This window comes from Myotis daubentonii, chromosome 13 (assembly GCF_963259705.1).
Source record: "Myotis daubentonii chromosome 13, mMyoDau2.1, whole genome shotgun sequence".
Taxonomy (NCBI): Eukaryota; Metazoa; Chordata; class Mammalia; order Chiroptera; family Vespertilionidae; genus Myotis; species Myotis daubentonii.
In genome coordinates, this window is record NC_081852.1 from 29933953 (window position 1) to 29946731 (window position 12779).

General features: G+C 41.3%; 1 protein-coding gene across 17 annotated transcripts in view; it reads left to right on the plus strand.

The window, feature by feature from the left end:
• Nucleotides 1-12779, plus strand: part of ANK3 (ankyrin 3) — a 462225-nt gene that overhangs the window by 312244 nt on the left and 137202 nt on the right. For all 17 annotated transcript variants that reach the window (XM_059662651.1, XM_059662646.1, XM_059662649.1 and 14 more), the window contains 4 exons: nucleotides 2750-2848; nucleotides 8198-8395; nucleotides 10201-10299; nucleotides 12572-12670. In XM_059662651.1, coding sequence (XP_059518634.1) covers nucleotides 2750-2848; nucleotides 8198-8395; nucleotides 10201-10299; nucleotides 12572-12670 — 495 coding nt within the window. The remainder of the gene's footprint in view (nucleotides 1-2749; nucleotides 2849-8197; nucleotides 8396-10200; nucleotides 10300-12571; nucleotides 12671-12779) is intronic.

Consider the following 12779-nt stretch of genomic DNA (forward strand, 5'->3'; position numbering starts at 1 on the left):
CTTCAGAATGTAGGTAAAGGAAGGCTAAGAGCAGCTACACATTTGAGTAGAGGGAGCATCTTTGTCTTAAAACTCTTCCCAAGACATCCTTGGACTGTCCCTCAGTCACCAGTGGCCTAGTTCTGAATTGTGTGACCTTGGATGGATATTTTGTTGTTGTTGTTAATCCTCACCTCAGGATATTTTTTCCATTGATTTGTAGGGAGAGTGGAAGAGAGAGGGAAAGACAGAGAAACATCAAAGTGAGAGAGACACATCGATTGGTTGCCTCCTGCAGGAGCCCTGACCAGGCTTCAGCCTTGAGGAGGAGCCTGCAACCAGGGTACGTGCCCTTGACCAGAATTAAACTCGGGACCCTTTGGTCCAAAGCTCTGTCCACTGGGCCGAACCAGCTAGGGCTAGGGTGAATAATTTAACCCCTTTGAAAACTAGAGTGTTCATTTATAAAATGAAAATTATGCCTTCCATACAGGGGTGATTGTGAGGATGAAATGATTCCATGACTTGTGTTTGCTTCAAAAGTAATACAAGAAAGAAGAGATCAGGATATAAATCAGAATTGATCATTAGGCAGCGATTGTTGACACAGAGAACCAGACACCTAAAAGCTCATTACATTGTTCGGTCTACTGTACTCTGAAATATGTTTGAAATTTTCCATAATTAAAATGTTTTTAAAAGGTGAAATCAGTCAAAATGTGTCTGTAAGGAACAGTATATGTCAAAGGACTAAGGAGTTGGGATAGATTTTGCTCTGAGATTGCCAAATACTTTGAATGCCAAATGGAGTATTTTGCTTTGGGGAAGATTGTTTTCAATGATAAATGAGTTGGGCTAAAATTGTTATTTTTTCTGTGCGATCATAATTTGAAAATGTCTGCACATACTCTGTCACATCATAGGGTCTACTTATGAGAAAAATGAAAGAAACAAATTTGAACTTTAAGTTCATAAAAGATAATCACATTGAGAGAATGTGAAATATTTTTGTGTGTTGGAAGTTACATATGATTATTGTTATTTCTCCTTCAAATATATTCAGGTTTACATTACTGGGAAGACATCTGGACTTCTTGGTGTTTTTTATTTGTTCTCAAATTTTATTTTATTAGGAAAATGCTGTTTCCATTTGAAAGATGGTTATATTGCTTTACTTTGGCGTACAAGAGCAATTGTTTTAACTCAGCATAAAGGCAGAGTATTTAAACATGCTCAAAGAATGTTCATATCAGGCCGTGTGCTGTTGGTGATTCACATTTCAGGATCTAAGGAATTTTAATTCTGAGATTTAGCTAGTAGTTTAGAAAAAGGATTGATTATACATTAGGATAATTAGGCTTACTTTCAAGAACTGCTCGCACAATCTCGAAAGTGGTTTAAATACATTGAATCTCATTTTGATGTATTTTAGAAAATGCGACTTTCCTTGCAGTAGGTGTCATCAACCACAGGAATCTTCAAGTTGGGGAATATATAAGCTGGGCTGTGAAAAATTCTCCATAGGGTTTAGGGCCACTTAGATAGTTTTAAGTGAATGACTTTCCACTTCCTTTTACTCCCTGCTAATTATCTTTTCACACTTAATCTTTAATACAATATTTCCCTCCTCATATGATAGAAAGTTCTAACTTTATAACTCTCACCCAGAGTGCTAACACCTTTGAGGTTGAAGAAGGGAATGTGAGGGGGACAGAGGGAAGAATTCAAAGTATTGGTGTCCTGTTAAGAACTACATGACTATAATGATTGGATAACATATTCTTCTGCATATTGGGTGATTATAAATCCTATCGCTACAAACAAAAATGAAGGACCTAATGCAGTTGTCTAATGATGTATCATTAAAAAGTTTTGGTGAAAGATTATTAAGTGATTTTGGCATGCGATTCAGAAGGAGTTCAGAGAATTTGTGGCAATGTTCTAACAAAAGTTCATTTACTTATTTACGCAGACAAGATTTCTCAGCACTAACATTTATAAAAGCAAAAATTGGGATAGTATTGACGCTAAACTATTTTAGCAATAAGTAATATGCACTGACAGATTGTGAATTAGTTGTGAAAAAATGTCTCATCAAGAGAGGACATTTTAAGAAATTGTTACCCTCGTTTAATAATCATAAAATCTGTAATGTGTTTTTGATGTTTTGATCAATTGTTTTTGAATAATTATAATGATCATTTCAACCAGGAGATTTATTTTGGATAATTAAAGCTTATGTTCTCGGGAGGTCTATAAACCTTTTTTAAAATTTAAAATTTATATTTTTGTGGCAGGGAAATATGATATGGTGATCAATAAAAAACACTCAAGCATAAAATTGTATTACATTAAGATAAAATTATGTGGGGGAAGTGGTATAGAAATAAAAATGCAAGTGGAAAAATCTCCAATGTAAAATTTCTATTACAAATTTCTATTTTCAACGTTTATTTGTGTATTTTTAAGTGGCGGATATCAATTTACATGTACTATTTAGATTCCATTGGATAGTCAAGAATAGTGGGACAGTTGTATTTTAAAAGTTAGTATCCTAATATGTGAGAAATTACACACTTTGTGACCACTTAAACCTAGGGAAAAGCTTAGCTCTTATAAAACAGGAAATGATTGTGTTAGGTGTGTGAGTAAAGGTTGGAAGCCCACTGGTCCACAGCATGTTGGATGCTGCGCTGGGTCTGGAAGGGACAGTCTGCATTTGTACAATCCCCATTGAATCTAACTGGAGACACTGCCTTTTGTTCACTAGGACGGTCTGACGCCGCTGCACTGTGGAGCCAGGAGCGGCCATGAGCAGGTGGTGGAAATGCTGCTCGATCGAGCTGCCCCCATTCTTTCAAAAACCAAGGTAATTTCTTCCTAGGTTTCGGGCCATTCGACTATGCTTAGCTTTGAATCCCTTTCCTGGTTATTCCATGCAGCCTTTTGAGTTATGCAGAAAATGCCATCGTTTCCATTTAAGCAATTAGAGTGGCTGTGTTCACCAAATCTCTGGAGAACCTCAAAATCAGTTTGGGCTTATGAAGCCTTTGGTAAGAAGACGTTCTACCACAAAGCCATTTCTGCATGTGTAGTTTTTGTTTTCTTTTTATCAGGAGCACTTAGTGCTTGACTCTACTCCGTGATTGCTTGTTGGAGGAGGAAAGACTATAAGGTTTAGATTCTCTAAAGTCTAGCTACAGACTCTCTTTCATCAGCCTCTTGGTTTATTTCGTGAATGTTCACAGACTAGTAACGAGGCCAGGGATGCCATCTGACTGCTAGAGTGGAAACTTTGGAAAGATGGCACCTGGCTTGGTGCCACAGGGAAAGTTCACATGTCTGAAAAGAACACACGTGGATTGCCTGGAAACAAAACTGTTTTACTAAGTGTCTTCTAGATTTTTTAATGGTAAAACCATTTGACTGTATTTCAAAAAAGGGAATATTTGTAAATAAATTCTGGAACTACCTCATAGTCACCAGTATTCTTATTAATCAATGATTTTGGAAGCTCTATGGAGCTTTATAAAGAGCCTTAATCTCCCAACATTACCAAAACAAAAAAATTACATGTAACTCCTGTTTGCACCCTAATCAGTGTTTCCTACTCTAGTGAAGATAGACAGGGTGGAGGTGGTCTCAACAATTCCATCACTCATTTGAAATGCAGAGTTTAGATTGGCAAGCTCTGGAGGTATCATCCTACAGAAGTAAACAGCCATAATTTCTTATTGTAGTGCTGACATCTGGGTCTCTTGGGTGCTTTCACCTAAACTACCTACCTGTTCCTTTTCCTTGCATATGGTCCGTATCTATCTGTCTTTACACCCACCGCCGTCTTCTGAGTCATAGCATCTCTCGCTGAACCGTTGTAATAGCTTCTTTGCTGGTTCCCCATTTCCCTCCTTTCTTCTCTACAATCCAGTTTCCATTTTGCAGTCAGAGTGGCCATATGAACTGTCCAACCAAGTCATATCAACCTTGTGCCTAAAAACCTGAATAATTCCCATTTTTCTCTTTAAAACTAATTTTTATTTTATCAAATAAAATCATTCTATCATCTTTCTTCTCCTGTTGTTCATTTCATTATCTATTGATGGGTTTTGTGGGGGTTTTTTTTGGAGAAATCTCCTTATTTTTTCTTCTGTGCTTCTTTTCTTGAAGCATCCAGCTCTTGTTTTATGGAAATAATATTTTATGTCACCTTCTGAGGCCATTTAAGGTACCTTCTCTTTAGTGTAATTCTGCTCCCTCTCATATGTCCGTAATTCCTCAGGTGTCTTATTTTCTCTCTGTTGGCTTTGGCTCACTCTTTCATGTTGGGGGTTTCCCACTCAGGTGCGTTAGGTGGTGGCAGGTTGGAGGGTCCTCTAAGGTCAGGATAAGGTGTTCTTTTCTCTGGGAAGTTCCGGTTTTTGTGAGACTGAATTCTCCAACCTTTGATATGTACACTGGGTGAGTAATTTACAGCAGCGGTTTTCAAATGTTTTCATCTCATGGCACACATACACCAATTACTAAAATTCTGTGGCACACCCAAAATATATTGTTTGCCTATCGGACAAAAAAAAAAAAAAGGTATAATTTTGATCCATTCACACTGGACGGCTATTGTTGTGTTGACTGTTCTCATGTCTTTGTTTGACAGTATATGGGGGAAGAGGTCAGTGCCCCTGGCTAAATAGACAGGTATTGCATGTTTTAAAAATTCATGCTGCACACCAGTTGAAAATAGTTGGCTTACAGTAAGGAAAAGGAAAAGGGGCTGTCAGTGTCCCTGTCCTGTATGCATACTTTAATCGTAACAATGATAACTCATAGAGTGATTACTGCATACCAGCTTCTAAGCACTTTATATAATATCTCCTCCCAATAGCTCTATAAGATCCTAATATTACTATTATATCCTTTTTATAGATTAGAAAACTGAGACCCAAAGAAATAAAGTAGCTTCCTCACGACATCTCAGCTAGTGGCAGAACAAGAGTTGGAAGCAGGCAGTCTGACTATAGACACCGGGCAACACCTGTACTGTGAGCACCTGGTCTCAGTCCAGAGCCTCACCACTGCTCTCTGCTCTGCCTGGGCCTCTGCATCCAGAGTCTTTCTGGCTTACTTTCTCCAGAGACTAAACTTCTGGCTTCTTGCATGGGGGCAGGCATCTGGCTTTGCTGGGTTGGAAGGGCCTGGAGACCTGACAGCTCTGTACACAGGGGAACCAGTCCTACTTTCTCAGCATTAAGCCTCATCTTTATCTTTTGAGAGTACTGTGTATCCACGTCCCCTGCCTTTGGGGCATCAGAGAGGCAAATCCATTGTCTTTATTACACCCAGTGGCATGCTGGAGCCAGGTCATTGAGCCTATTGTGTATGCACATCTCGTCCCAGCTCCACCTCCAGTAATTTGATGTTGATCGCTTGAAATTGGTCACTGAGGTCTTGACATCATGGGATTGGCAGATACTACGAATCAGGGCCTTCTTTTTCAAAGAGCTGCTGTTAAACCTTTATCAGCACACCACTGATTTTACCCCTCCATGGACACTTAGGTTTCAGCCTTCTTTCTTCTGCTGGGTAAGGTACACACTTGCGTCCTCTTTTCATATTCCAAAATGTATAGACAGTGCCCATCTATTTGTGTTTCCTTTCCTATGTGTATATGTGGCTTTGTGGGTGTGCGCGCATACACATGTACATTCCCTTATGGATTTTGCCTTTCAAATTCCTTTAATGCTTTTTAGTGAGCATTTGGGAAAAGATGGATAAACACATATGTCTAATCTATCACATTTACCTGCAAGCTTCCCGTGTCCTGAAAATAAATTCTTACTAGAACTTGACCACTTTTCTGCCTCATCTCCTCTCGCTGGGCTCCCTACCATCTTCCAGACAACTATCCTTAGCCTCATTTCGCTTCCTAAAATACACCAAGTTTGTTCTCATTTCCTGTTCTCTTAGACTGAATTCCCTCAGCCTGTCCCAGATCACTGCAGTCTCCACATGTTTTTCAACTCAAATTTCTTTTCAGCGCCCTTCTTCTTCATCATTGGTTTATTTGTGTGTTCTCTCTCTCTCTCTCTCTCAATTAAAAAGAAAGCAAGAACTTTGATTAATTAAGTGTGGTACCCCAAGCACATAAACAGGTGCCTAACATATATGGCAGCCCTTCGGTAAATATTTGTTGAATGACTATGAAGTGAATAAATGCATTCCTAACTGTAAGACCGTCTGTCTAATTCTTCAAGACTCATCTTTCTGAGCTAAGAAAACCCATCACAGTGGATCCGTATTTTCAGCTTGACGAAGGTGCCATGTGTAATAAGACCCCTCTCCACAAGGCAAATGACCTTTACTTTCTTCTTATCTTTCCCCAGTGACCTATGCTACCCGCTTGTGTGTCATTAGCTTGTGTATCCTTAGAGAACTTCCCTCGTTTACTGACGCTGCTTTCCTTTTCTGCTCTCCCTAAGTCACTAGTTCTCTCAGATTTTGTTATTTTGTTTACTGCATGTGTTCCTCAAAGACTATATCAAAACCTAAAGCAAAGGAATGTTTTGACAGGAAATAAAAGAGTGCATATGCTCGGTTGGGGATGGTAGTATCGCAAATGAGAAATGTCCCCATCCTTTTTTGCACCTTAGTTTCTACTTTGGTTCAAAATGTTTGCAGGGAATTTTTTAGATAGAAATATCCTGCCTGACTGACATTGTATGAAGCCTTTAAATTTACATAAATATTTATGGAGCTCTTTCTATACGTGCAAGGCTCTCTGCTGGCCAGTATGGGGAAATTATAACCCATGGACCTCTTGCTTTCAAGGAAGTTGAAATATATGTCAGTGAGTGAATGATGCCAGGAGAGTGGCCAGAGGAATCTTGCATTTTTTTCTTACCTTGAACTTCCGTTTTATGTTATTCGTCGATAAATTAGGGGAAATAACTTGTCCTAGAGCAGTGGTCGGCAAACTGCGGCTCGCGAGCCACATGCGGCTCTTTGGCCCCTTGAGTGTGGCTCTTCCACAAAATACCATGTGCGGGCGCACATGTACAGTGCAATTGAAACTTCGTGGCCCATGCACATAAGTTGGTATTTTGTGGAAGAGCCACACTCAAGGGGCCAAAGAGCCGCATGTGGCTCGCGAGCCGCAGTTTGCCGACCACTGTCCTAGAGGATTCAGTAATACTTGGTTCATCAGTGCATAATTACCATGCCATTATTTTCAAAGTTTATGATGACCACTTTTTTGGAAACTGAATTTGCTGTCACTTTTAGCCCCCCTAAAATATGTTAAATTATGTTACAGTAATTAACAGGGCCTTTCTTGATAATTGGATTCTCTAGGAATTTCCCAGGCTCCTCCAATTTGCCTACACATTTAAAGGAAGCATGCTTGAAAAGACTGACAACTTTTTAATTGTTTTATTTTTAACTTACAGCTGACGTACAATATTATGTTAGTTCCAGAATGACATAATCTCTTGTTTTTGTCTTCATTAGGAAACTTACTGAATACTAAGTGCCACTCTAATCTTTTAAGGTTTTATTTACCTGTGAACCCATTCATGTCTCCTCTCAGCTCTTCACGTGCATTTCTGACTCGTTCCTATTGCACATAATTAACTGTGTCATTAAACCCCATTGATTTAAACTAACTGAGGCAAGCTTCAGTTAATGGCTTGGTCACTGCCTTGCCTTTCCTCATTATAGACACATGGGGGCGCCAGATTACTGGGAAATGAAAAAAAAATGTTCCTTTCTACATTGACGTGAGATGAAATGTGTTCTTGTAAGCAGGCCTTTTTATACACTGAATCAATACAGTATTCAATACCAAGTATTAGCAACTCGTAAGGACAAAATGAAAGCCAACTAGACACCAGCCTGTTCCTGCTTTTGTTTTATCTTTTTCAGTCTGAAAAATTAAGAATTCCAATTCACTGGGAATGCAATAAATAATGGATTTTAGTGCAACTCATACTTTTTCAATCAGAAAAAGATTATCTTTGAAAATGTGTTGATTTCTATTGATATAAGAATTCAGAGGACTAGTTTTAAAAGTTCAAAACCGTTGTCAAAACCTTTTAAGCAATAGAAGGTATTTCTGTATGAAAAACTGGAGTTTTTAATCTGTTCATACCTGTGCTGTATTATGTGTCTGGCACACTTTTTTATTAAAAGGCAACATGATAAACTCTGATTCTCTTGTGTGTTCCAGAATGGACTGTCCCCTCTGCACATGGCCACGCAAGGGGACCACTTGAACTGTGTCCAGCTTCTCCTCCAGCATAACGTGCCTGTGGACGACGTCACCAACGACTACCTGACCGCCCTGCACGTGGCCGCCCACTGTGGCCATTACAAAGTCGCCAAGGTTCTCTTGGACAAGAAAGCTAACCCCAATGCCAAAGCCCTGGTGAGTGGCTCGGCCAGAGGTCCAGATGTTGTCCTGCCGAGGACATGCTACCTCTGTATGCGAAGGGATTGCTTTTGAGGAGGTAAAAACGGAAGGTCTAATCAAACCAAGTGCACGTCTCCTCAACTTTTTCAAGTCTCCTTCTGGGGAATCTACAAAACCTTCTAGTTCTGACACCAACGGGCTTGTGGGGTTCGGTCGTTAACACCCTTTAGGGTCACACCAGTGATTCTCTTATGCAAATGAAACCCAAAGACCATGCAAGTATACAATTCCTGAGGTGGTCAACCTTATCTTACTGTAGGAAACCTTATAATCCAATGACTTAAAAGTGTTTTCTGAGGCAAAATGAGAAAAAAGAAAAACACATTATCTTAAACATGAGAAGTCTACGAATTCATGAGCTAAAATGCTATGTTAACCATGTGAGTTAATGACATATGGCCTGTCATCTACACAAATCTCAATGTTGGTCTAGTCTGTAGTCTTAACTCCTAAAATGATTTGCTGTTTTAACCCTTAGCTCTGTATGGTAATTTGGTTTTCTCAGCAGGATGGTGTTTGTTGTCTTAGGAAAATAAATGGTCCCAATTTAGTCGGCTGTTTAAATTTAGTTCAGAAGAAGCACCCACGTTTAGGAAAAACTAACTCACCAAATGCTAGGGAGAGCCTGTGAGTGAATTCATAATTTTGAGCTGAAGGCTGCCATCCAGTCAGCCCTGTAGGGAGGGTCCCTGCTCCTTTCCGGCTGTGGTCGCCCTGGCTGAATGGATCTGCTGTCTGGCTCTGAAATCCGGGGTGGGCAGCAAAGAATGAGGAGAGGGGAGCTCTCCAGACGCCAGGCAGCTGCGTGACCATAGTCGTTCTAAGTGCTTTTCTCAGAGCAGCGTGTTGAGAGCTGTTGACCTGCCCTGTGTATCAAACATATCTTTAAATTCTGGGAAGGGAGGAAAATAAATTAGCAGTCATGACTCATTTTCCATACAAGAAAAAAAAGCCTTAAAACAGGGTGTGGGCTCTCACTGTCATTTTCCTCTGACTCGAAGGATTTCGCAACATGTAAAGGCTGTCGCCAGTCATCCTGGCATGGACTCTGGCCAGGTAAAGGGAAGCACCTGCTGTGACTTTGACCTACGCTTTTAGAGTGGACCCCAGAATGTTAGATAGTTCTCTGTGGCAACTAAAAGACGCCCATGGTCTCAAGGATGAGGCAGTAGGATTTGGTAGGTGATTTGTTTTAAATAAGCAGGTCCTTTTATCAGATTAAATATTAAACCAAACGATCCAAATAATGTTGGTTTGTGGAACTTTCTGCTTCCTTGAGTTAAGCACCTACTTGGATCTTAAAGCTGGAAGGAATGAACACCTTCTAGAACTGGCCTTGTAGTTGCCTTACCATGTAGCAGAGAAGTCGGAATAGGCATTGGTGACCTTTGGGCTTTGAGGACAGGCGTCAGGGCCAGCTGTTTTTAGTCTGTGTTTGAAATGAGGGAGAGGAGGGACATATTGGAAGAGTGAATTCCAAAATGAAGTCATCTAAAGGAATAGAGTGACCATTCTGCCTTAGCTCCCAGGGATGGTGACCAAAAAGAATTTCACAATTACCAGAGCACCTTGGGTTCCTAAGACCAGCTAAGCTACTGTGCTTCCAGAAAAAGATCTGCATTCTGCCTAGCGCCATGTCGTTACTGCTCTTTTCCAAATCTTTCCAGAAACACACGGTAGCAAAAATGTTGTACCACACTCAGTGGAATGGGATTTCAATGGGATGTAGTCAAGTGGATATGTGTCGTTGTCCCTTGCAGAATGGCTTTACCCCTCTTCACATTGCCTGCAAGAAGAATCGGATTAAAGTCATGGAACTCCTTCTGAAACACGGTGCATCCATCCAAGCTGTAACCGAGGTGAGAGGACTAGGACTGCTGGGTCCCCCGGTACTGAAAGGATAGCAGCCGGAGTCCCAGTGTCAGCCCCGATGACCAGCGAGTTTTGCTCCGTGTGATTGCCACAGTCTACTCTCTGAGCCTTTCACCCAAGGGGCTGCGAGTCCCAAGGAGAGCAGACAAGAGCGTGGGTGGGTCAGTGCAGGTTCGTCACCGTGACTGGAAGCACAACCCCAAACAGGCTTCGCGCTCCGGGGGTGGGACTCCGTCCCTGAAAGCATCATTTATATGAAATCCTATAACGCAGTGCTTCTCAGAGGGGGCGCTTTTGCCCACAAGGGACATTTGCAATGTCTGCAGGTTGTTTTTAGTGTCTCAGCTGGATGGTGCTACTGGCATCTAGTGGACGGAGGCCAGAGATGCTACTAAACAGTTGACAGTGTACAGGCCAGACTCCCACCGCAAGGAATTATCTGGCTCAAAATGCCAATGTGCCAGTGAGCTGAGAAACCCTGCATAATACAGCCTCTGTGTGTTTGAAAAGTGTGGATTACTCTCTATAAAAACTCAGAGTTAATGCAACAGAGTGAAGGACTAGCTCTAGATTTCTTTTGTACAAACCAACACAGAACTCAGAAAAAAAGGCCCATCAGGATAAGGGCTAAGCCTTCAACACAGCCAAGCCGGCCTGGCATCTACTCTCCAGACTCCTCCCACCCCCCACCCCATCCTAGCACGAGGTCTCTGTGGATTCTAGCCCTCAACACTGCCCTAGACTGGACACCCCTTCATTCATACCTCTCTGCTCCCTCCGTGTGTCACACACTCACTTCCCCAGGCTAATCCCACACATCCTCCAGGACCAGATCTAGGCCACCTCCAGGAAACCTCCCCTCACCCCCTGACCTGGTCCAGGACCTCTCCCCAGGACCACACTACTGCTGTGTGTACTTCCACCAAAGCACTGACTCAGCTGCTTTACTTATGACCCAGCCAGCCCCCTGCCCCCTAGAGCCTGCAGGCTCCTTCTGGACAGGTGTGAGTCTTGCTGGTGTTTCTCTGCCCACAAGGCCTGGCCCATAGGAGATCATTCAGAAAGGCTTGTTGATTGCATCATAAAGACAATGAGATTTGAGGCCAACCTAAAAGCTGAGATCTAGTCCAGTGATTCTCACATTACCTCATTCTCTGATCTAGTCTAGTGGCCATTATAGTATTTGCCTTAATTATATCACCTCAATGTGTGATATTCATATAGTTAACAATCAAAGAACTGTGACTGTTAATGCTGATTTGCTCATTTTAGCAGGATGACTTTGTGTTAGGCTCCATGATCTTTCACAAGTAATATAAGAAATGTATGCGAGTGCGTGGGAGTCCTTCTTGAAGGCCAGAGAGGATTTGAAATAAGAGTCAACATTTTACTAGCACGTCCTGTCTGGATTTGTAACACTCAAAATGTTTTAAAAATCACATGGACGAAAATATTAATACTGATTTACACTTTTATCAGTCTTATGGCTTCATGGTAGACACCCTGTTTTTCAATTATAAAGTAGTAAGTTTATTCTCAGTGCATGGAAACCCCTTTTAAAGATTAGAATGTACTCTGGAGTAGAAGTGGAGTTTTGACTGATGTTTGAATAAATGCCCAGAGATGTCAGCTGGTGAGGAGACGGTCCCAGTGCCAGCCCTGTGCTCCCCATGAGCTCTGAACACCAGCCCAGACCCACATGAGGGCTTTACCTTGCACACATTTTGATGACTCCCTCTGCTGACGGAAAAAGGGCTCCATGTTATAACAAGTCTTTTCCCGTTTTTCCTCAGTTCCCACTAGTTGAAATCGGTGCAACCAGAATTCTTCCCCTTCTTTCTTTTACCTAACTTTTACCCTAGAGAATTTCTTTTACCTTCTTTTTTTTTTACGTTATTCAGATTTCTATGGACATTTGCTATCTCCTTCTCTCTCCTTAAAAAAAAAAAAAAAAAAAAGCTTTTTCTAGCCATTTTAAATATTTTTACCAAATTAGGATGTTCATGTTGTAAGTGGAATTATATTCTGAAAAATTAAAAATGTAATCATTTCATGTAAAAGGCAGAAGTGTTATGAGTTGTGCTGTATGTCGGCTTTGAAGCAAACTTAAAAATGAAGGTCTAGCCCAGCCAGTTTGGCTGAGTGGGTGGATGGGTGGATGGGTGGATGGGTGGATGGTAGGCGGCGGTTGGGCAGGCAGGCAGAGAAACCCTTTTTATGATAAGACTACAAACCAACATTTCCCTCTTCTTCCCCCAGTCGGGCCTTACCCCAATCCATGTTGCTGCCTTCATGGGGCATGTAAATATCGTATCACAGCTAATGCATCATGGAGCCTCTCCAAATACCACCAACGTGGTGAGTATCCTTTTCTCAGAGAGCGGCCAGTTGTGAGTATTTACTACACTGGCAAAGGTTGCTCTTACCTACTTTTTTGTTGTTGTTGTTGTTATAAGTAAATTAATTG